Source organism: Bos grunniens, chromosome 28, assembly GCF_055505025.1.
Source record: "Bos grunniens cultivar Pamir isolate PY7600 chromosome 28, Bosgru_T2T1.0, whole genome shotgun sequence".
Classification (NCBI taxonomy): domain Eukaryota; kingdom Metazoa; phylum Chordata; class Mammalia; order Artiodactyla; family Bovidae; genus Bos; species Bos grunniens.
The window spans coordinates 13,870,028-13,896,357 of NC_141192.1; the positions used below are offsets into that span (position 1 = coordinate 13,870,028).

At 41.6% G+C, this 26,330-nt stretch overlaps 1 protein-coding gene across 3 annotated transcripts in view; it reads right to left on the reverse strand.

Moving 5' to 3' along the window:
• The window catches only part of LRMDA (leucine rich melanocyte differentiation associated), a 1,316,517-nt gene that overhangs the window by 160,508 nt on the left and 1,129,679 nt on the right, over nt 1–26,330 (reverse strand). For all 3 annotated transcript variants that reach the window (XM_086381846.1, XM_086381847.1, XM_086381848.1), the window contains one exon: nt 4,243–4,325. In XM_086381846.1, the coding sequence (XP_086237972.1) occupies nt 4,243–4,325 (83 nt within the window). The remainder of the gene's footprint in view (nt 1–4,242; nt 4,326–26,330) is intronic.

Sequence of the window (26,330 nt, forward strand, 5' to 3'; positions counted from 1 at the left end):
AAGGATATCAGTCCTGGTTGTTCATTGGAAGGACTGATGTTGAAGCTGAAACTCCAATACTTTGGCCACCTGATGTGAAGAGCTGACTCATCTGAAAAGACCTTGATGCTGGGAAAGATTGAGGGCAGGAGGAAAAGGGGACGACTGAGGATGAGATGGTTGGATGGCATCACCAACTCAATGGACATGAGTTTGGGTGAACTCTGGGAGTTGGTGATGGACAGGGAGGCCTGGCGTGCTGCGGTTCATGGGGTAGCAAAGAGTCAGACACGACTGAGCAACTGAACTGAACTGATCCAACATATATAAATGTCTCAGATCAAAGATGATTACATTTTGATGAGAAAAAACTGCTCAACACCACTTTAGTGCTGAACATCAGCAAATTTTCTAATTGGCATCAACTGTCTTTTCCCTTTCTTTTCCTTATTCCCTCAGCACCCTATATCCGTATCCACTAAGAGTTCACACGTTAATTCTGCACCAGGCTCTGCTTCAAGCTCTCCTTTGGCATGATCCCATGTATTACCACTTACATCATTCTTACTTTAGCCACTCATCCCTAGACATATTCCAAACTTAGAATCTTCTCTTCTTTCTTAGGAAAACTCCCTTGTCCTAGACTGCCACATTCCATGCTACTCTAGAAAAAAACAGCATGTGCTAACACATTAATATGTACAAATAACACTACCTACTTCACTCATAAAGTGGCAACTTAACATTCAGGATTATAATTACCCAAAGGAGAACTACAACTGCTAGAAATTTTCAGGTAAATTTGTAGCAAGATAGTCATTTCAGAGAGGTGACTGTCTTTGGATGTTCTTCAGATCCTCTAAGTATTTGCTGATGTACTAGAAATAACACACTGCTTCATCAAAGGCTGATGGTCCGTCACACAAACAAGTAACCAGCATGTCTCGGGCCCCTCCAGTGTTCTTCCCCTTTCTAGGTCTTAGCCATGGTAGTTTACAGCATGGTATTTAGACAAGTTATAGAGGCCAGAGTCAAGTCATACTCACAGCCTTCTGCAGCAAAGGCTTCTTCTTGGAAAGAGAATTAGGAAAAGCAGATGGTGAATGTCACATTGGATCAGCTGTGCTGTATGGGCAGCAGAGAGGGGTCTCAGTGGACTCTGTGTTGTCCACCCTGGGCATTAGACAGCAATGCACATCTGACTTAGGCTGCTCTTATGACGAACAACTACCAAACACTCATTGTTTTGATGTAAAGAGCCCTGTGGATTGCTTTTGATCTGCATATTAACAAAGATGAGAAAGACAGCCAGGTTACTTCTTAGAAGCAACAAGAAAGACATTTTCCCTTGAAAATGTGCAAGATACATCTCTGCTGGAAAACACACACACACACACACAAACCAAAAAACAAACAGAAAATGAAAATCCGTTTATCCCAAATCTGTGGCTTGCTTTCTTGTATTCCTCAGCACACATGAATATGTGAAAATGCACAGCATTCAGACGTGCAGCTTGATCGAGTGATAATCTCTTATAATGTTCCTCTATTTAAAGCAATGAACAGATGGAGGGTTTATGAGCAAGGCTGGTAAAAGTAAAAGCAAATGATTGTAATAGTTGTACTTTTAATAGGATTCCCTGCAATCAAAAACATTATTCCCCAAGGAACAAATTGTTCTATAAAATTACATTACTTAGGAAAGAGACAGTCCGCCCTGCCTTTCCTGAGGCGACAGAGGACTCCAGGATGGCCTTTACTGCAGGGACTCTCAAGTCAGATGGGTGTTCTGGAAGGACACAGGGCTACCTGGCTCCACAATCCCGAAGAAGAAACTCAGTGGAACAGGGTCAAAAGTAGAAAGACCAAGCGGCAAAAGGGGGTATAAAGTATGTCTGAGCTTGGACTAAATTTATTACCTTCTAATTCTCTACTTTGAAAAACAAGGTTTGGGAAATTCCTAGGGATTTAAGCTAAGCATGCCGCATCGCTCTCCTCTCTGCCAATTCAGACCAAAATCTCGCTCAAGCACAGCAAATCTTCCTTAACAAACAGTGGAACTGTAAACAACCCAACACTAATTCGTTATCATTATCCCTCTTTAAGAGAAACAGAACTCACTATAATTCTATCATTAAGATGAATATACTGTTTTAAGGCCTTTACGTAAATTATAATTAAAGCTAATCTCAATGAAAGTTATTACACCATTTTGGAAGAAAATAAACAACCCAAAGAGAGGGAAACAATGTGGTCCATAACTCGCTCCAAAAATATTTTTTGCCTCCAAAGCTCGCATTGAGGGAGACATTCCTGCACATGATACAAATGGTTCTGACATTAAGAAAAGTAAACAAGTAAGAAAAATAAAGATGGAAAAATTCTGTGGTCAGTTCACAAGTGCTTTTTTATTGTTTGAGGCAGGGTTAAAGCCTTTTATAAAGACAAGGATATATGTGCCACAAGATTGGATGTGACATTGGACTAGTCTAGCTGCCCTTGCACAGGACTCCGGCTGCCCGTAATATGCCATGGACGAAACACGTGCTGGTGCTTTTAAACAAAGAACCAGGGTGGGGCTGAATACAGCTCACTTAAAGCATTATTTCAATGCTGTTTCAAAAAGAGTAAAGATACTTGACGCTGGTTATTAATGGATTTGAAAGATAAAGCCAAACATTTAATATTCTCTAATTATTAATGGCCCTAAGGATTTTGATCTAAATTTGTCTCAATAACTGATTACCGAATGTTGTGTGTAATCTACAAGAGGGACTCCTGCCAACCCCAGCGCAAGTCATTCAGGGACTGTGTTCACTCAGTAGGCCAGAGGCCATGGAAATGGACTTGAACAGAGAAAGCGGGCTCTTCTTGGGTGTCTCAGGGGTTCTGAGACTTAAAGACTTTTACCATAGCAGCTCTCTAGTCTTTTGGTATCCATAACTAGGAATAAGTCTTATTTATGTTTTGTTGTCCTTAAACTAACCGAATACTGGGAGACCCTGGACAATGAACACTTGGTCTAAATCAAAATAAACATAAATGCTACTGTGTCAAGAGCAAATAGCCTTTCAAACATCCTTTACTGGTGTACCAGTATATTACATGGAATTACAGCCATCCAACCAGCATGATCATGCTCATTTTCCTTGTAACATTAGGACTGGAATATAAGCAAAGATATACAAAGACCATCTCACAAGCTGTGGGATTTCATTTCTGAGAGATTCTGAGAAATTAAATTCAAAGGGTTTGTGCCTTTTATTAAACTGTTTGGTCTCGTGAGTGTTTTCTACAGTCTCCACTTTCCTTTTTAACTTCCTGACCTATTGCTCTATCTTTTATCACTTCACTACCTTTATATAGCACCCAAAGGAGTAAGCCAGCTCCAAATACACATATGGCCATAGACGTAGCTGGGAGGGTATGTGGTTAAAAATAAATAAATAAGAGTCCCCGGATAGAACCCAGTGTTGGGAAAGATGCCTGACACTGCCTAGTATTCAGGGGAAGAAGAGGATTTAGAAATGAACAAAACATGGTAAAATCCATGCTTTCGAAGTCAAGGTTTAGTGACAGCAATTTACTCCAAACGACAAATTGTAAGAGCACAAAGCTTATCATAAAAATACAACATGGCTAAGAACTCACCTCTTCTGTTCTCCAAAAAACTGCAAACTGAAATGAATTGCCCGTGATAAATATGCTAAAGGATGATGAGGATGGGGTGGGAGGGGACTATGCAGAATACCAAAGATTAAGATTTAAGGGAAATAACAGAAAGGAGGCTTCCTCTAAACTGACTCTGTCACTAAAAATTAACCCACAGCACAATGGTATCAGAAGGATCTCTGCTCAATAGGCAAGCTGAAGACACAGTCTCTCGCACTTGACGACAACCACTGAGCATGCTCAGGGAGGCCCCAGGTGTGACCTCTGCTCCCCTGTGAGCAGTGGAGGGGCCAGGCAATCTATCATGGTGTTCATCCTGTCAGCCCTGGTGCTTCGCCACCACTGTCTGTCACCCTAGTGGATGAGACCTGCTTAAGGGCAATCATGTCAATCTCTCTGTGACCACTCAGTCTAAGGCAGAAGGATGATCCTGACAGGCCTGGCCAAGTCAGCAGAAGGTACCAAAAGCTGAAGTCATAGCTTTCCTACAGAGAAGGGTTGTAGGCCATTGTCTTTTCATTTAGCTTTTCCTTTATTTTTGCTTTTTTTTTTCTAACTCTCATGTCACTGGCTAAGGCACAGAGAACTTGCCTTTCAGAGCTGGTCGTCACGGATGAACCTGTTGCCCTCTGAGTTTTTCCCGTAGTAAACATAGCGACACTTCCCCAGGACACCTGCAAATTAAAAGATACACAATTATTCCTGGCGGCACAAGTATTATAGCAAGAAAACACTGGTGCTGCGTGGCACAAATATAATCACAAAGCCCATGGGCGGTGGCAAACGGATTAAGCCCCCAAAGGGAAGGACCCTACTTCCTCGTCCTCAGAGTTGACATTCAAATGAAATGTCAGCAGAGCACAGGCTCCTAGGAAGAATATTTTTCCTGAATGATTTGTCGCTCACATTTTAAAGAATTTTCTAGTTTGGCCAATTACTTCTCAAAACAAAGCAAAACCCTCATTCTCTCTCCAAGTTCCTTTAGTAGACTTTCTAAAAATGGAAAATTAAGAATTAAAAGATGGGCTCAGCCCAAACAAAAGATATAAAACAATCCTTCCAGAATGTGGAATTTCAAATCCTTTATCATGAATCAATTTTGTTAATATCCAGGCAGAACCTTCCAAATCGCAGCAGACATCAAGTACATAATGGATGATTAAGGAAGGATGGCGTTTGCAAACGCCCCATGGAAAGTAACAGCGTCTCTGCCAGTAAATGGTTTCTTCTTACAGGGGTCCTGAACTATACTCTCAGGTTGGAATGCACTTGATTTTCATCTTCAGTTTTATTTTAAATAATTTTCTGGCTCCATATACAGCTTTTCTGTCTTTCACAGAGATTATAAGAGGACTTTAAATGATGCCCCTAGAATAAGGTCAAACCTTTCAATCAACTCATCGTTTATCCTAAATACCCATAAGAAATCACTTGCCATAGTTCTTTTGAAAGCTTTGAAGGATTATTAAGAAAACACAAGTTTTTTGTGTGAAAGTATTCATAACGACAATTTGATTTTTGCCACCTTTGGTTTCTTTCCTTCTAATTTTAGAAAAACTAAATTAAAACTCAGTTTCATGGAGTTATCTTATTACTAATAGTACTTGAGTCTCTGAAATGTGCATAACCAGAAAAAAAATTGTGTCCATAACACATAAATTCATGAAATACAAATCTGTCTGTAAAAACAGTTACCTATATACATGTTTTTCCCTATTATTTTGATAGTGTAAAACTAACAATCGCCATCTACTATTCATCATGGATAAATTAGCACTTGAAAATCAAGCAAGTTCTTCACATCAGAAGTCCTACATGGTGAATACTTGGGTCACTGTACAGGAGATATTTCTCCACTACAGAACTATAGACCGTATTCTTCAACATGGATTAAAAATGACTTAGAAACTTTTAAAGACAAGGCAGATGTTCCTTGGTTTGGATGACTTGGGATAACATGGAGAACTGCTGGGGTCACAGAATCTCTGCAAGTTTGCAATCGAGAGAGGATGACATCATTTCATGGCCTCAGAATGGGCCTTGGGCTGGCTGTCATCACCTCTGTTTCCTGCCAGGGTCCCCTGAGAAAGCCCACTGTGGACCACTCTTCACCTTGGCCATGCTTTCTTTCTCCTTGGCCCCCAGGCCTCAAGTTCTGCTTTCCAGTATTGGTCTGGTCCCTGGAAACACTGAGGTTGGATGAAACCTCCCTGAGACCCTTCTTGGGGCCTAAATTATTCTTTCGGCTGTTGACACTGAGCTGTTCCCTTTAGTGTGCTGAATTACACAACACTTGGAATTGTGCTAACATGGTCATCAGAGCCAGGACAGGTCTGTGGGCATATAGCTCTTGAGGCTGCAGTCCTGGAACAGCACCCACTACAGGCCTGGGTTGGGAGTGTCTCAAAAGTCTTTGAAAATCCACAAGGGGCTTCCTTAAACATAACTGATTCCAAGGAATCCTCAAGAATGTGGAAGGTTGAGGCTACAGGATGTTAATTTCTCTCTACAGCACCAGGACAGCAAGAATTTTTATAAAAAGAAATGAATAGGGCTGTCAGATGTTATAAAGAACATAGTCTTTCTCTTGAGTGAAGGAACGAAAGGCAGATACAGACACACACATATACACGTGAACACACACACACACACACACACACACACCATCAGTGGGTGCATTTACTGCAGGAAACTCTCCAGCACATTGGGGATTGAATTTCTTCTCTCTGCACTCTCTCCATGGCAAACTTCAACTGCAGACCTTGCCTATAGAGAACCTGGATAGCAACTGCCCTTCTAGAAACAGGCTGGATATTCCTGAACGTGGGCTGTAATGTGGAGGGAGGGGATGTGTTCTGAGGCATGTGCAACCCTGCCCTTCTGTTCTGGTCGGCACTGACAAAAGTCCTTTTTAAGGCCTGCCCTGTTCCTGTGGGCCTGAAAGTGAGAAGGTTTATAGACACCCCAGTGAGAAAGGGCTGTTTGATGAATGCAGGAGACTGTGGCAAAGTGTCAGAGCTTGGAAAATGAGGCAAGGACATGAGGTATTAATATTGTCAATGATCTCTTGACGGGAAAACAGATACCGCGCTCACCCTCAGATTTAAATAGACATCAAGTGCATTAATGACAAGAGGGCCGACTTCAAACAAAGGGGCTGTGTGGTGGGGAGCAGAGCCAGTCTCTGGGCTGGCATAACCTGATCTGAAAAGACACTGTCAGGGCTCGAGACAGGCCCAGGATTGTGTGCGGTGACAGAAAACAGAGATGCTGACAGAGATACCAGAGCCATATTATGCCAAGGATATTCTAACACTGTCTGCTGCTCTAACAAAAGCTGACATCACTCTCCAGCACTTGGGGTCTTCTTCGCCTGCTCCTGCACAGCGTTTCTCCCGAGACATCATTACGAAACTTGCTACCACGGCCAAGTTCCTAGCAGCCCTGTTCCATTAGAGCACTGGGGTCATGAGGCCCGAGGATGACCTCAGTCAATCTAAATTTGGACTCTGCAGGAGGACCACACTCATACCCCCTGATATCCTGGCTACTTGAGGTGGTCAGAGCGCCAAGGTGCGAGGAGCTGTCACCTTGAATAAAATCTGGAAAGGAAGGCCTTCAGTCTGCGGGCTCCTCCAGGAAGGCGCAGGGACAGCCTGGCAGCCCGACAATGAAATCCAGCTGCTGCTGCTCCCCTGGGGAGAAAGGTGGTGCGGCTAGCGACAGTTAAAGTCAGATGAGATTTCTGAACTTGAACCGCCAACGACTGCTTAAATTGACCAAGTGGTAGCCTCCGCTGACCTGAGCTCACAGCTGGGAATGGATAACCCTGCCCCCAAAGAGGACTTTCATGCTTAATAAATAAATAAGTAAATAGCATTAACATGGAGCGGGGGGCGGGAAGCCAGCCCTAAGACTTCATTTGTCATGAAGGTTATTTGTGACCTAATAGGATCTGTTCATAAATGAAGGGACACGGTGACGGTGTGTTTTCCTCTCTCTTGTTCTCCCCCAGCCTTCCTTTTCCATCAATGGCAACTGCCATAAACTGTGAAAACTGTGGAGGAAACAGTTTGCTTGGAAAGAACGCTTTGATGGGGAGGCGCTCCGAGGTTGGAATTCGGGAACCCGCTGGTGGTGACTCGGCAGGCGGTGGTCTCTGTGTACATCTGCAATGCATTCACTTGTTTGTATCTCTTCAAACTCTAAATGTCTTGGGACTAGATGGGGAACAACACATTTAATGGTGTATGCAGTGTTTTTAATTAAAATATCTGGCTTTGCCCATAATAAGTGAAGCAGGCTCGCTGCGAATCAGGCTGACGTATAGTCTGCACGGGGGTTTCTTTTGGGGAGCCCTGACAGTGCCCTGTCCCCTTGGGAATCTTCTCCTACCAAATGGGACAATCTGATTTTTCTTAAGTAGCCAGCTCTGCCATCACTGTAAGCTCTTAAAACTTTAGCTCTGGAAACAATATGTCAGGGGAAATCTATTTTAAAGAGGTCCTTTATCTTTAAAATGTCCCCCACCCCCACACTGGGATGGGTGTTCTAATTATGCAGGTTAGGTTATGACCTTGGGGCTGCCTGGGGGTTGGGACTCAGCATCTTTTCTTGGCTGCACCAGTGTGGCCATGGTCAGATAGGACTGAGGAAAACTCTAAGTGTCCTGGAAAGGACAGCTTTGGATACCCTTGCAGAGGCCAGCAAACACCCCAGGACTTGCTGACATCCCATATGGCCTTGTCTTACCATCTATTTAGTAAGGGGAGGTGGGGAAAGACCTGTATTTAAAGCCAGTTTGGCCCCTAACAGCTGAGGACACATACCCACATACGTTCCCTCACTGGGCTGGTTTTTCCACTTGTAAGATGAAGGCAAGGGGCCAGATATCCCAGAGTTTCACCTTGCTTGTGAAATAGATGATTCAGCATTTCTGAATGTTTCCCTTATGAAGATAAGGATGCCAGGTACCACACTGCCTGATGTAGGAGACAGAGCCAACGGTTAGTTAATCAAAATTTGATTTGGACCAAGTCAGCTCTTGAAACCCATCCAGCCCATTTTCCCATAATGCATAAAAGGGAGCTCTGCTGGACCTCCAAACAACCAAGGAAAGAATTTCCACTCACTTTCTTGCAACCTGCATTTCATACCCAGAGCTGGGACATGCTCACCACAAATTAGCTCATGTCTCCCTAGCTTTGACATAGCTCGAGTCTCCTAACTCTATGGTCAACAGAACTGAAGACTAAATATCAGAGTAAACGGTCTACCATTTATATTTTAGCTGTGAAAGAATAATAGTCTTTCCTCATACCAAAACTCATCTGATGATGGAATACCAGCTGGACCAATAAATTCATCTTTGTAACATGGAGAAAATATAGATTTTATTATCACTAATAACGTTAGTTTGGGTAGTCATTGCTTTAAATGCTATTATCACAAATGTATGTAAGTGTAACTGTGTAATGACAAACAGATTTTAATCTGTTTGTGATCACTAGCACCTTATAATTACTGTTACAAAATAAGCAAGGGACAGAGGACTCCTCATTCAACTCCTGTTCTCCCATCTGTATGGGTAAAGCAAGGAACCAGACTGTTTGTGGCCTCTAAAGAGTGATGATGATATTGTGAAGACGTGGGTGGGCCCAGAGATGGAAAGAATATTTGCAGAGTCTTTCTGGTTCATCATGGAAGGTTCTGTGTGACATTATACATAGTGTGAACATGTCGCCTCTACAATAATCCCTCCTCCTCAATTTCTAATACCCAGTGCTTCAAACAGTACTTGGTACTAAGGAGGTGTTCAATAAATATTTGAATAGATAAATTTAATACCATTCAAATTATCTGTACACAATTTAAACAGAATCCATAAAGTGAGGAATTTCAGTTGTTAAACACTCATACTTTAACCTTCGTTAAGATGACAGGCATCTGAAATGTTTTAAAAATATACACAGATTAAATATTTGCAAAGAAACAGAAGGCAACAGCCTCAATTCCTCAACACTGATGTTGTTTTTATGCTCAACACTTTCCTCCCACAAAAACAAAGCAATCAGGACGTCTGGTTGGAGAGAGTTCAGTGGACTGAAGGCACATTATCATCCAGCCTTAAGAGCTGTAAACATCGTACAGGGGAAAGGACATTCCCCAGAAAGCGCATTCCTCGGCCTTTGTTAAATGCAGGTCCTAAGTAAACCGGGAACTAGAAGGAATAAACAGCCATGCTTTATGGTCTTGAGAAGTGGCTGGAGCAATACTCCGAGGTCAGCCTGTGTGATGGACTATCAGCTCCACTGTGGACATCACACAGGATTTAGCAGAGCTTGCAGAACTGCAGGCTCCAAGTACAACAGCCTCCTTCAGCATAAGCTACTTAAGAACAAAGAAGAGATTTTTAAAGAAAACAAAAAGAACAGAGATTTTAAAATGGTCTTAAGAGAAGGGGTTGCTTAGGAGCAGTTTTAGGGGAAGCAGGAAGGACAAAGTCTACTGTCCGTGGGGAGCATATTTTCCCTTCATTTGCAGACCCATCTGGGAAGCCTTAGGTTGGAAATAAAACGGGGAAAGGCTCTCCACCTGACCCATGGAAAGGGAGAGAAGACTAAGTGAGACTTCCTCCCAAACTAGCTGAGCATGATTTCAGGCAAGAGTCTCAGCTTATAATCTGCGTCTTGGCTTGGAACAGGGTGCCATGGTGATGCATCACTTGCTAAACTCCAAAAGGTGTATAAGAGCTCCTGCTGTCCTCTCCATGGACTGGTGGGCATGCCATCCTTGCTAAGTTCTGAAGTGACTGCCTCAAACAGCGCTGCTCAAGGGAGGTTGTCTAGTCTCTTGAATGAGTGCACTTTTTTACTCTCTTCTCCTTTATTATATAAAACAACCCCAGGAGGGATATTCTCACCCTGCTCTGCTAACCCTGATATTTTGCCATGGTGGACCTCTGAATTCTGCCATTTTGACCCCCAGGGTGCTTTGGCTGAAGGCTTATGAATATAACACAAACTAGCCTCGTACTTTTTCTTTCAGAAAACATTAATTATTCAGAGAAAACTATATTTCATCAATTTAATTTCTTAATTTTTAAATTCAAAGTCAAGCCATATTCTATTTTTAACATTTTCATTTTTCTTTTATTGAAATTATTTTCAAAGGGGATTAATTCTTTTCCATGTAATTTTTTACATTACGGTGAAATTCCTCCACCAGCTTTTGGCAAATATCAAATTTTACTGGTTATACCTTCTAAATCTCTTTAAGTCATTGATTTTCACAAGGTTACATTTCCTTGAGTAAAATTTTGCAGATGTAAATTGTGACAGGAAGAATTAAGTCCTCTGCTGAAGTTTAGACAACACATTTTATTGTGTGTCATTTTAGTTCACTTCAATTTGATTTTGTTTTCATTATTGCTACAAAGGCTAATTCCTTTCCATGAATTTGTGCAGTTTTCAATATGCCGACAAGATATAAATCTTTGGTCACTTTTTCATCCATAATAAATTGCATTATGTGCAGCTTAGTTGCTGTCAGTATATTCTGGATTAAGTAATGGCAGTTTGTATTTATTTTTAGCACAAAGAGTGCACAGGACATATGTAAGTACTCTGGATGCACAAGAGGATCTACATCGTGGGGTTATAATACACTGCTTCTTACCAAATGCCATCCAAAAAACCACAGTAGGGGTCACCTCGTCAAGGGTTTGGATACATCCGTATACTGAAAGAAAGCTGGCACAAACGCTGGGCACCGTCTCCCTTTGAGGAAAGGACACTTGGCCACCGTGCTCAGCCCGCGCCAGTGAGGCCTGAAGGAAGGTTAAACTTTCTCCTGAGAGAGAACAGATTATACAGCCTCCTTAGACAAATGCTGGGCCTTGTCAAGTCTCACCCGTGTGTTTGTAAGGAAGAAAAAAGCTGGGGAAGGAAACCAGTCAGCAGGGAAAGTATCTCGGCAAAATCGCTACGGAAGGTGAGAGGAATGCAAGGCTGAGAAGCTGGTGCCCGCCCTGCCCCCCCCGCGCCCCCTACCCCCTGCCAGCCTGAGGAGGCTGCAGGAACAGTCACGTGAGCAGGCAGACAAGTTGACATGTGACAAGCCAGAGCCTGTGGAAAATGCACTCGGGCTCCCAGGGCAGCTGAAATGAGGCTTGTCATTTTAGAAGAGAAGGAGGAAGGAGAGGATTAAAAAAGATGCAGGGCCAGTTTCTCCCTCAAATAACCTGTTAGTGGGAAACATGAAAGCGGGGGCAAGTCCGAGAGACAGGGGCACCTCTGAGTGGATTCCTGGTACCCAGATCCGCAGTCTCACTGTGAGCCCCCGGGCCCTGTGCTCTGGTTGCTGATGCTGCAGCCCCTCCCAGACCTGACCAGACCATTCAGTGTCCTCTCCACATTGAGGAAACACGAAGCTGACAGATTTAAAAGTTATCTGGCAGCGCATGTTTCCATGATGTGAATCCTGGAAGGGAAACAGTCAACATGCTTTTCCTCAGATGTCAATGCTCTTTAAATTATTTTGTATTGGGGGTCGTGTGCGTAGGCAGAGACAGACGGGAAGGTATCCCAGGTCTGAGTGTGGGCTCCCTTGCTCCCTTGTTTGAACATCGGTAATACACTTGGCTCTGACCTCAATACATGCTATATTTCAATCAACGAGGAACATGTAAATATCAGAGATCAAATGCCACAGTAAATATTTCCATGCTCCCATAACATCCCCTCTTCAGAAAACCGACTCAAACCAAACCAAAAACAAAAAGTAACAACCAATAACCCACCGTTGCTAAATCTTCTTAGCAACCCAAATTTGGAGTTTTCTTTTCAGGTTACATATATTTTTGTGTGTGTGACAGTTAAGAATGAAGCCAGAAACGGTTTTCACTCTGACTTCCTAAACAATGATTCACTCATTCACTCCTATGATACTTGATTATTTTGCTGTGCTTTCTAGTAAGCTCGAACATAGAATAGGAAATTTTTCTTTGAAAGTATTTCTGTAAAGGTATTGAAGAATTCTCACTGAGACAGAATTTAAAGATCTTCATTTTCATTAAAGGACCAAGAGGAGGTTCTAAGGGGCTTCCCCAAGGTCACACTACCAGGTCGGACATCATACAACTACAATGCTATCTTTCTTGCCTGCTTGTAGGATCTCAGATCCCCGACCAGAGATCGAACCCATGCCCCACTGCAGCGGGAATGCAGATTCCTCACTACTGAACTGCCAAAGTCCCAGCAATGCTATCTTTCCAGTACAAATCCCTCTGAATTATAGGACACTGCCCTTAGGATAGAAGAATGTCAAAGATCCACAACCTAATTCATACCTACTTTTCCACCAGGGAAACTTGAATCCTTAAAGCCAGTTTGGTCTGTGTTCCCCTCTCCCCACCTCCCCATTCTAAGTAGGGTTTAATGGATCTGAGATGGGCTGCATTCCAAGTGTACACCAAGATGGGTTGCAAATGAGTTCGGACTCATGAAGATCCCTCTGCGCTCCTCGCTGATGGACAGCCCACCAGCCAGGCTGTCAGTCAAAATGGACAGTGGTCACGTGGTATGGCTTCATTTTTATTTATTAAGTTTTTGACTAAAGAACTCAGAAATCTTTCAGATAGGAGACAGAAAAGGAAAAAAAAATTTTTTTCACCCCGTTATCACCTCTGTCATCCCTACCATGATTTCCACATTCATCTTTTCCACCTTTTACGTGAGGTTGGGAGTGTGGCCACTAGAGGGCAGCATGAATTTAGGAAAAACAGCTGCTTTCTTTCTAAAAAAATTAAATAAATAACTGATGGCAACGATTCAGGGAGGGCCATTAAAGTCACACTGGGCTTTTGGTCGCCAATTATAGGTTCTGTAATGATCAATACGTCATGTTTGTTCAATCTGTGCTCAACGTTTCCTGAGAATGGGGTTACCAGACACCCCCCACTGCTCACCCCTCCTTTCAGATGCCTCTGGTCTGGATTTCAGGGACTAATTTTCTTTACCATCAATTGCTCTAATTAGTCTTCTAGGCTCAGGATTTGGGGATATTTGCATATCACCTGTATAAATGTAAAGAAACATGCAAAGGTAAACAGAGACAGATTCCCATACTTCTTAGAAAAAGTTTGTTTTTATCAGGGAAGTCTACAAGGAAATAAGCCGTTCAATGGCATGGAGTTACTAATCATCATTTGATAGCAAAAAAAGAAAAAAAAAAGTGGAAAACATAAAAATTAAAGAAAAACTGGGTCAATAAAACATACAAAAAGCATGTGTGCTCCATCCATGCAAATCCTGGCTGCCTTCCACCCAAAGGTGGTCTTCCTTCTTAGAGTATCTGCCCGGGTTAATCAGAAAAGAGATGTAGACAAATGTAGGAGACTGGGATTAACACACACACACCACTACGCATAAAATAGATAACTAATAAGGACCTACTGTATAGGTAGGCAACTCTACTCAGTATTCTGTAATAACCTATGTGGGAAAAGAATCTGAAAAAGAGTAGATGCATGTATATGCATAACTGAATCACTTGGTTGTACACCTGAAATTAACACAACATTGTAAATCAACTATACTCCAACAAAAATGAACGAAAAAATAGTAAAAAAGAGGTAGAAATGACTCAAGTAAAAATAAAACTTATTCCAGCTTCTGTTTGATCATCATGTAGTCCCCCATCACTGGCCTCTGGCACACGGGCCAGTGATTATTTTCATGCCTAGAGCAACAAATGACCACCTCCCTTGAGGAGAAATGAGGTATTCATGGGTTTCCAGGGATCTTGAACATATCATTATTTTTGAAAGAGCTGGTATTTTAAAATATAACTTTTTAGAATTCAAATAAGTGAGTGGATTCCACCAGAAAAAGGGAGTAAACAAAGGTTGAATCTACTGGATTAGAGGAAAGTGGAGTCCAGGTGCGGTTCTGCATGTGAGCTGAGAGTCCACTCAAATGGTCAGTGAAGCAAAAATAAAATGGCTCTCACGCTTCCTTCCCTCAGACTTTCCTAATATAACAGTCATGGGATTGACTTGCCACTCGGGAAATGTTGAGTTCCAGTTAATTAATTAAATTATCTTATTAACTCATGTTTCACTGGAAACCTTTTTTGAGTTTTTGAGTACCTGTCTTTACTAGGTACCTCATGGTTTACTTTACTATATATATATATATATATATATATGTATGTAGGTACTTTGCTAGGTACCTCATGATGGCCACCCATGAGGATTTGTAGTGAGGATAATACAGTTCAGAGGTTTCACTAGGGTGGGACGACTGTTCAGTGAACATTTCTCAAGGTCGTAAGACCTCTTTTTGTACAGGAACTCCCCAATGGCAGAGATGAGAGTTTTTCATCCTTGCTTCCTGAGATACTCAACAGATAGCTAGTTATTGTGGAATGGGTGAAAGGATCTCAGGCTACTTCTGAACCCCAGAGTTTGATACACACTCCTAGACATGGGCAGGTAGAGGACCTGCATGGCTTTCCCCCAGAACAGCAATTCTCCAACTTTCCCTGGAGCCCAGGTTACCTGGAAGGCTTGTTGAAACAGATTGTTGAGCCCCACCTCAAAGTTTCTGGTTTAGTGGGTCTGAGCTGGAGCCAAGAATTTGCAGCTTTGCTCGTTCCCAGGTGGCAGTGATGCTACAGATTAGGGAACCACACTTTGAGAAACAAAGTTCTAGGGCAACCTAAAAGGGCCCTCCCCTGCCCCTTTAAAAAAGTAAAACCTTTAACATTAGCTTTTCTTCTTGTAGAATCAAGACCACTCAAATTCCAAGATAAAAATCTAGTGTATCGAGTTTTAGCAAATGGAGGTTTTACTGTCTTCCTAACAACAGTCTAAAAACAAACCTTACCTAAAATAATAATAATAGAAGACTGCTACAGCACTTTAATACAAAGTGAAAAACATGAAAGTTTAAATTTAAGTGATGTGCAGATTACATTAACAGAAGAAAAGAGTTTTTTGGATAAGTAGATTGGAACTGAATCTACAGACCATAATTTATGAAGCATAAGGAAAAAAAAAACTTGCAGAAAAAATTTCCCAGAAAGTCTTTAGCTTTTCTCTAAAATGACAGAATCTTATATGAACAAATGTGAGCAGCGGGGGTCCCCCTGCAGAGTTTGAATGGGAATTTTGGCTTCGCTCTCAAGCAGAAATTTGCTTTTGGGTTTCAGGTCTGTTCCTATTAGAAAGCTCACATCAAAAGAGGGGAAAACATCCACAGTTCTGTCTGGTTCTTCAGGCTAAAATTTCTCAAGAGAGCCATTGAAAATAAAGACAAGTTGCTTTTTTTTTTTCATTCTTCAAGCTGCAAAAAGAACCTCTCAAATAAAATTAAGCAGACCCAATAACAACTGAGTTTGTCATAATTCAAACTGCAAGAATTGAGGAAAAGACCTTCCTTCTTGGGCCTGTTAGTCCAGCCTCCATCTGCCCTTCATTAGAATCCAAACAAACTTTTTCTGTGCTGATATTACCATAATCTTTCCTAATTCCAGGACACTCTGAATTTCTCTCTCCAAAAAGAAAACAAAAGGAATCCGCTGATATATGATCTAACAGAAACAAGTTTCCAGTACAAAAAAATAACCAGAAGTATGTCATTGCAGAGAGCACAGCATAATTCTTGGGCACTAGCAATTCTCACTGCAAAATGTCAAAATGGTTTTCATTACTTCCTAATCTTCAACTCCTCCTCTTCTAACGTGCTTTGAAAAAAAGCACATATATGCATATATGTATATGCTAATGCCAAAGAAACTATAGTTTAAGTAAAAATTAATAGCAGGACGCAGTTTATAAGAGCAATATGAACCTCGTGTACATTTTTTTTGCCCAAAATAAAGACAAAGTAAACAATAGGAGAGCATATTATAAGGGTATTCATTAGAGTCAGGCTCATTAAATCTTAATGAAGGCCCCAGAGTCTCTCTATCAATATTAAGAGGGGTATACTTTTTGCCTATCAATGGAACGGCCTGGGTTAGACAGACATTGCTGCCAGTGGGTGGTACCAGGTGTTATCTGTCTCTGGAACATACTACTTTGATGGCTTAGAATATTACCCCTTTTATTTGGCTGGCTTGAGTTTATCAGGATTCACCCTGTGGTGAGTTAACATGCCTCCATATTGGAAAAAAAAAATTGCCCATGGGCTACTGTGAGCCTTCCACCTAATAGAATACATCTGGCTCTGACAGTTTGATGCCCAACTCTGAGCCACATTCAGCAACACAAATTAACAGCGTAGACATTGCCCACGCTGAGCAGGAAGTAATAACCTGCTACCTGCTACTTGGCCAAAATCTCATTATAAGCCATTACAGTAATTGAGGGCCCAGACTCTGTGGATATTAGACTCCCTGAGTGCTAGTCATTAGTTCAGCAGAAGAAAGGCTCTGAATGGAGGGGGTATGTGGTGGACTGGGGAGTAACTGTGCTTTGGACCATGGTGTGAATTCCATCTACAGACTACACCGTGGCTCTGGGAGACCCGTGAGCTGTCTCTCTTCTGCCCTGAAGCCCATGTGATCTCTCCTGGGGGGCTCAGGACCCCAGGAAGATAATGTAATTACTGGTAGGTCTCCAACAATTCTATACCATTAAAATTTGCTTTAAATGCATATCGGGACAGCCACAAAGGGAAGAAGATGGAAAAAGAAGTCAGAATGCTCCAGATGTGTAGTAGTAGGGGTGCGGAGAGAAGGGGGACTCTGACGTTCTCCTTAGAAGATGGGGGCTCTCTAGAATCACTACACACCTACAAGCTTCTGTCCTGTAGCTGGCCAAGATGACTCCTTTCCCCATGAAGCTTCACTCTCTGTCTGGGACCAGGCAGCCATGGATGAAGTGGGGTGAGTTTGGGAGAGGGAAACAGGGCAGGAGTCCAGTGGATCAATCAATCAACCAACCTGATTTTTTGGTACCATCAGGACGGCTCTGAACTATAGTTACCATGACAGCTTTCAATAGACATTTCTTGGTAAGAGTTATATAAGGCCAGAGAGAGGAGTAACTGAAAATATAACAGATTGATTCAAAAAATCCCTTTGTATCTTTCTACATACAAATCCCTCCTACACACACACACACACACACACACACACACACACACCCCCCAATAAGAAACCAAATCCTCCAGTCACTGGACCAAATTTATGCAAGGTTTTATCTAATGTGCAACACAACTCTTAAGTGCCATGTCCTCTCCAGAAACCACTGGAATCCTGGTTAGTAAGCCTCCCTGGGCATCCAAAGCTCCCATTTCATCCTACTCCCAGGTCTCAATAAAAGGCTGCCTGACCTTGGCATTTTGAAAGAATTGGTATTCAGTGGAAATAAGCACTGTGCTGGGGAAAAGAGTCGTGCTGCTGAGGGTGAGGATGTCTGTGAGGGTCAAGTCCACCCTATACAAATCCTGAGACCATCTTCCTGTATTGGCCATGCCAGCCTCATTATTCCTCTGCACCCAGAGGGTTAAGTACACAGGCTAGAGCCTAGAAAATGGCTTCTATTGGTACAAGTGAGGCCTTCCCTATAACTAGATCCTTCAGGAAAAAACAAATTAATCAACAGCGAGCTGAAGTGGGTTTAATGATTGCATTCTGCATACAATCAGCTTTTCCCTTTTCAAGGGCCATCAATATGTCAAGGGAAGACATATCTGAAGGATATAGCTCTTAACATCAAGGTTATCTATTCTCCACAAGGCTCCCACTCCTTCCCGGGCTGATACTCCACGCTGCCTGTGTCTAACATTTTCATCAACTCTGCAATCAATCAAGGTAATAATGTTGTGCAAAAAATCAATTAACAACGCAATTAAACTTTCCTTATTATCTCAAAGGGCTGAAATAATACCTAAAGGGAAGATAGACTCACTGAGCACAGACATCCATAATCCAATGTGAAAGTGAATTATGAGATTGGACAGATGCAGGCATGTGCTGGTGCTGTTATTTTCCAGGGGTTATATCTCATCATGGCAGTGTATCAGTCAGCCCCAATCCCAGACCCTAAAATTCCAAATTACTTTTAAGAAATATATGATGTGCAATATCCATTTCATATTCTCTTTTAAAGATAACCCCCTCCCCTACCAAAAAATTGAACAGCCATATTATTCAAAGACAAAATGATCTTTCAACAAGAACATAAAATATAAAAGCTATAATAACATTTACATCTGTATAGCACACATCTCTGTAAATGCAGGTCATCTATTATACATAATCTGCAGCGCCTAAGAGGCCCAGGATGTGGCACAACATTTAAAATCCACATGCTTAAATGTGCAAACTCCTATGGAATGGCTGTGGCTTCCCCCCAGAGGAAGTCTCACCCATGCCCGTCTGTATACTCGCACATACACACATACAGGTAGAAGCATTGGGAATGAAAGGATTACTCATTCAAAATGAGAATGACTATATTATTTAGCAATTACACTCAACTCGCCCTGAAACACTGTCCTTAGAAACTGACCATTTATAGTACATAAAAAAGAGAGAACTATTAACCTTTTGCTGCAGCGAAGGCTATGAGATGCTTGAAAATTCCCTCTGAAACAAGATACAAAGTAAAAGAGGAAGGGGTTCCCTGACATTTGTAGAGCTCATCTTAAGCTCTTCAGGTCCCACAAGAGATGGTCTGGCACTGACAGAAGGTGGCCCAGAGATAAAAAGTGAAAGAGCAACCAGAGGAGGAAAGGTTGGCTAGACAAACATGGGAACAAAAGCCAGGAATAATACAGGATGGATAAACAAGGTCTACTCTAGAGCACAGAGAACTGTACTGAATAGCCTGTGATAAATCATAATGGATAGGAATACACAAAAAAGAATGTATATGTATGTATAACTGAATCACTTTGCTGTACAGCAGTAATTAACACAGTATTGTAAATTAACTATACTTCGGGGAAAAAAAGCCAGCCAACTAAAGTACTGATTTAAAATTTACATTATTTGAATATTCTCTTGACTCCTGGAAGTAAACATTGGGAGAATAAGTATAAACAAATACCAAATGTGAACACCCAACAAAAATCATGTCCCTCTACAAGGCTTTCTGAATCATGGCCCCAAAGGCTTCTAAGCAGCAGAATGTAAGGATCTCACAGTTTACAAGAGAGTCTAGGAGATCCCTAGAAATTTACAGGAGCCAGGTAAACTGATCCGGAAAAGTGCTGTTCCAAATTCGGGCTCCGGAGCATTCTCCAAATTGGAACGAAAGGATTTCCCTGTGTTTCAAACATGTTACTATGTGATGTGCTCTAGGTTTTGGTAACAGACAGCTATTCTCCAGCAGCATGGCCTTCCATATAAACCACCTAGAATTATGCAGGTATCATTTTACAATACTGTTGCTCAACAATGAATTCCTTTTTTGCAAGTTACTCAGTGCAACAAGAATCTATCTTCTTACGCTAACTCCCTCACCATTTTCAGCACAGCAAGGAGGCAGGACAGAGCCCCAAGTGCAGACTTCAAATAAACAATAAAACAAGACAAATACACACAAACCCTCATTCTGTAATTTCTTAAGAAAAATAAGGAAGCAACTCATGATGTACATTTCAGTACAGAATTTCAACAGAGTTGAGCAGGTAGTGGATCCTGCCTGTTCTCTCCTAACCTTAGGAACATAATTAATATGTTTTCATTTTCAATGACTATATTGTGTGTGTGTCAACTGGAACTGCTCCTGCTGTGTATTTGATTCCACCGACGATGGGGTGGGTTGGATTTTAAATGATGTGTGAGCACTTCTGTTCTCTCCGTGCTCTGGTTTATGTGTTATTCATGACTCGCATTACAGACATGGCTGATACACAGATGTAAATGTTATTAAATCTTTTGTATTTTAGAGGCTTTGTGAAAGGTTTCTTTGTTTTCAAATAATTCTCTTAACCACCAAAAATAACCAGAAATACATGACAATGTCTTGGGAATTTTTTCCCTCTGAATTTTCTGATGGAGAGATTTTCTCCCTTCTGCTGCTATTTTTTTTCATCAAAATAAAAATGTATGGATAAGGTGGCAGATGGAAGGGTTACATCTTTATAGTAACCAGTTAAGAACCAATTCACATGTATGTATGTATGCACACCTGTGTGTTTTATGTGCGTGAAAGTTACACGTGGGCACATGGTACTTGTAAATACACTGTTATATGCATGCTCTGTATGTCTGGCTGAGAATTATATGTGTGGGTCGTTTTTGTGTGTATCTCACACACAAGTGTGTTGTGTGTGCACGTGGTGTGTGTGTTGGTGTGAATATGTTGACATCGTTACGCCACATCAGAACGCAAAGTCAAGCGATTCCTGATTAACTGCCAAAGGTTCCGTTGCCTTACTGTATTTTGGTCTCTGACATAATTTTTAGTCTGCTTTCATTTTGCTCCAGCCTCTTCACATTTCTCAGGATTTCAACAGAAATGTGGTAGAGGGTATACCTCTTCATATGGATGGTTCTTTATTGATTTGAAATTTAAACAAAGCTCTGAGGCTGAACTATGCACCTCCACAAATCCAGAGGACCTGACTGAAGGAGCTCAGGAAGGATGGAGACGTAGTACATTTAGTCTTGAGGTTGGCAGCCCAATTTTGATGAGCTCAAAGATGAGAGGTGGCTCAGGACACTCAGGGAAGCGGGGGTCTCTGGTTCCCCAAGTATCCTTTGGAAGCATGAGAAAGGGCATATCAACTCTTGCCAGTGTGGCGGAATCCAAAGGTCAGCTTCTAGTTGCTGGGTGGTAGCAGTTGTCCTGTGCAACGTGGCAACTTCTGGGCCTCAGCCTCTCAGCATCTGGAGAAAATTCTCTATAAAGGCTGTTTCTGTCCCAGTGAATAAAATGTCTATTTTCATCTAAGCATATTGGCTATCCTGTGCATGGCTCACATAGTTAACACAGGTATATAATTTTTTTACATTTCCCTCTTTTTGTTTCCTTGGTATGTCTCCTTCCCTCCTAGAATATGCATGAATGTCATATACCCTCTTGCCTTTATGGGGGCTTTAATTCCATTATCAAAACATAACTATCCTCTCTCAGAAACCTGTACACATCATTTTTTTTACACTGTTTCTAAGAAACAACTAGTTCTCTGCCAACTAATTCACATTAGGATGGCAGAAGTTGACAATGAAATGAGATTCATAACTTCAAACAAAATATTTTACTTAAAAAATACACATACTAAAAAATAGACCAACTGAATAAATCTGTAACATAATTTCAGGCTGTATGGGTAAGCAGGGAAGCCCTATATGCCAGGGACAATGAATGAAAGCCAAAATGGAAGAAAAAAAAAGAAAGAAAGAAAGAAATGGGAGAGGTTTTTACATTTGAGCAACTAACAGGCCAGAAAGGCAGATAACTTGTCAGATAATTGCAATAAAATGTGCCATAATAACGTTATCGACAAAATGTTATACAAACAAGAACAAAAAAGATTAGTGATGAGGTGAGTAAGCAGAAGGCATTAAAAAAGGGCATTTTCTCTGTATATATTTCTCTTTTTAGCCACATTGTCACAAACATTATATTTGTTATAAGTTAAACAATACAGAGGCATACTGAAAAGCTTAATTATTACTCCTTTCAAAATTTCTATGACCATGTGATGGTGAGTGACTCCCAGGATATACTGCTGGGCACATACAGGTACAGAACAGACTCATACACAGGGCTAAGTGAACATGCAAGGAGTAAAAATGTACATGGACTTTTAGGTAAGAAAGGAATAAAATAAGATGAAAAAATGAACACACATCTTCATACGTGTTTTGCAAAAAGAAACATGGAAAGCATAAACCATAGACTACCAAGAATGATGTATGTGGTGGATGGGTAACAGTAGGGGAAGGATATTGGGAGGGGACTCCTCTGGATATACCTCCCTTTAAATTTATGTATTTTGCTTATTCAAAAATATAATAAATCAAGAAGGATGGGAAGGGGCTTCCTGGTGACTCAATGGCAAAAATCTGCCTGCCAAAGAAGGAGACACAGGTTCGATCCTTGGTCCTGGAAGATCCCACATGCTGTGGAGCAGCTAAGCCTGTGCCCCATGACTATAAGCTGCCCACATGCTAGAGCTACTGAAGCCCGTGAGCCCCAGAGCCCATGCCCAGCAACAAGAGAATCCACAGTAACAAGAAGCCTGCGTCCACACCCAGAAAGTAGCCCCTGCTTGCTGCAACTAGAGAAAGCCAGCACAGCAATGGGGAACCAGAACAGCTAAAAATAAGTGAATAGATTTAAAAAATGATGGTAAAAAACAAACCTTAAAACTGGGTACAAACAGAAATGAACCTAACCATATACCAAACTCGGAGAAGGCAATGGCACCCCACTCCCGTACTCTTGCCTGGAAAATCCCATGGATGGAGGAGCCTGATAGGCTGCAGTCCATGGGGTTGTGAAGAGTCGGACACGACTGAGTAACTTCACTTTCACTTTTCACTTTCATGAATTGGAGAAGGAAATGGCAACCCACTCCAGTGTTCTTGCCTGGAGAATCCCAGGGACGGGGGAGCCTGATGGGCTGCCGTCTACGGGGTCGCACAGAGTTGAACACGACTGAAGTGACTTAGCAGCATATACCAAACTGACAGTCCTTCAACTGTACACTTGAGTGAGAGGTAGCCGAGCATAGCACCATCACTAACAAAACTGAAAAGAAAGCTTGAGCATTACTTTGCAGGCTTGTTGTCATTAGTGTTAGTGTTGATACAATTCTCAAGTTATTCTGTAGGATAGAGAAAATGTGCAAATATATTGAAGTGGTTGTAAGTCAGAGTCTTCACTGTGAGAGAAGGGAAACAAAACAAAAAGAGAGAGAAGATGTAGAGCACAAAAAATGGTCCCCGAGATGTCCACATGCTAAGAACCCCAGAACCTGTGAATACATACCTTACATGGCAAAAGGGACTTTGTAGAAGTGGTTAAGGACACAGACCCAGGATTGAGACAGCCTGTTCTTTTTGGGTGGGCTCAGTCTAATCATGTGAGTCCTTCAAGGGAGAAATTTTAAAGGCTGTGGTCAAAGAGGGAGATACGGAATAACAATCATAGAGAGGCAATGCCACTGCCTTTGAAGTTAAAAGGAGGAGAGGAAGAAGGAAGAGGAGAAGCAAGAAGGAGGAAGGAGGGGAAGGAGAACAGGGAAGGGGTAGAGGAAGACAGAGGTAGGAGGAGGAGAAGAAGAAGGAAATGAAGATAAAGAAGATGAAGATGAAGGTGACTCCATGAATTTAAATTTGGGGTACTTATAAGAAATCATAATTAAAAATTATACATGTATGAATGCATGTGTGCACATATTTAAGTAGGATATCTAGCATCTGGATACTGGTTTCCAAAAGTATTTTCTACCAATAACCAGGGTTTCTTCAGTTTGTGGGCAGGAAATGTACAGGCAGCCTGGAACATCTAGCTCCAGAATGCAGGGAAGAACAGAGTCAGTGGCTTGAAGAGGCTCGCTCTGACCCAATTTGGCACTATTTTAATATCAAAGAGAATAATGATAGTAATTAACTTGCCACATTGAATTTTAAAAAATTTAAATTCACAGTGATACTTAAACACATAAAGAAATAAATGCAAGAAAACACAGAAAGCTCTTATTTAAAGAACATCAACTGTTTAATGCAGAAAGAAAGCAAAATTAGAAAAATCACCATACTCCAGCGTAGTGATTCAGGTAAAAATTATCAACTGATGTGATAACTACTGGGTGAAAGTTTTTCAAGGAAGAAAATACTCACACAGCGTTGAATTGCCACTATTTAGGTTACTTATTCATTAGAAAGGGGAACGTATACCTTTACATTACATTAATATTGTGATAACCATGTTCACGAATGATCAATCTTAGCATTTACTACAAAAAAGATGGCTAAATATCATGTGCTTCTCAACATGATGAAATAGTCCCATACTTGCCAGAATGTTAAACCTGAACCAAATATGAGAGAGCAATCATAAAAATCTGGAATGTGGGACATTCTACGATGAAACTGACCCAGGCTTTTAAAAAAAACTAAATGTCATGAAAACCAGGAAGGGTGGGAGGTATGTTCTAGATCACTGATTCTTTGGTTTCAGAATCACCTGGACCGCTTGTTGCAGATCACTGGGGCTGCCCACATAGCTTCTCATTTAGTGGGTCTGGGTGAGGGCTCCAGTGTTCTCATTTCTGATAAGTTTCCTAGCTGTGCTGACAGAGAAGGCAATGGCACCCCACTCCAGTGCTTTTGCCTGGAAAATCTCATGGACAGAGGAGCCTGGTAGGCTGTGGTCCATGGGGTCGCTAGGAGTCGGCACAACTGAGGGACTTCACTTTCACTTTTCACTTTCACACACTGGAGAAGGAAATGGCAACCCACTCCAGTGTTCTTGCCTGCAGAATCCCAGGGATGGGGGAGCCTGGTGGGCTGCCGTCTATGGGGTCGCACAGAGTGGGACACGACTGAAGTGACTCAGCAGCAGCAGCAGCGGCCGTGCTGATGCTGCTGACCTTGGAGGTTATTCTTGAGAACCACTGCACTGGATTAAAAAAAGACTTAACAAGCAAATTTAAACTTTGATTAGATACTAGACCAACATAATCCCTTCTTTCCTTCCTTCCTTCCATCGTATCTTCACAAAAATGTACAAGGTTCACGTTTAATTTGCATTATAATATGCCTGACTAATAAAGGTTATTAGCAATTACTGAGCCATGCTTCTTCCATCACACAATTATTCACTGAGCTCCTACTGTGTGTCAGTAAGTGTTCTCACAGATGGTGAGATGGTGAAGGATAAAGTCTCAGCCCATGGACACGACAATGTAGTGGCAGAAGGAAGGCGATAAGCAAACACATAAAGTGTAAAAGCAAATCACTACTAATTTTACATACAAATATATTCGCTTCAGTTCAGTTCAGTCACTCAGTCATGTCCGACTCTTTGCGACCCCATGAATCGCAGCACGCCAGGCCTCCCTGTCCATCACCAACTCCCAGAGTTCACTTAGACTCACGTCCATCGAGTCAGTGATGCCATCCAGCCATCTCATCCTCTGTCGTCCCCTTCTCCTCCTGTCCCCAACCCCCCCCAGCATCAGAGTCTTTTCCAATGAGTCAACTCTTCCCAAATATATTATGTTGGTGCAAAAGTAATTGAAGTTTTGCATGTTGAACTTTGCCATTTGATACTGGAATATATCTTTAAGTAGATGTGGTTATGTTATATATTAATTTAATACACATTTCTCACTTTTTTTACTAATGATTTATTACTTGCTGTGTATTTTATATTTTAGACTATGGGAATGATGTTAGACAAAAAGTAAATTTGAGTTAATTTTTTTTAATTTAATTTTTTAATTATTATTATTTTTTTACTTTACGATATTGTATTGGTTTTGCCATACATCAACATGAATCCACCATGGGTGTACACGTGTTCCGCATCCTGAATCCCCCTCCCACCTCCCTCCCCATACCACCCCTCTGGGTCATCCCAGTGCACCAGCCCCAAGCTTCCTGTAATCTGCATCGAATCTGGATTGGCGATTCGTTTCTTGTATGATATTATACATGTTTTAATGCCATTCTCCCAAATCATCCCCTCCCTCCCTCTCCCA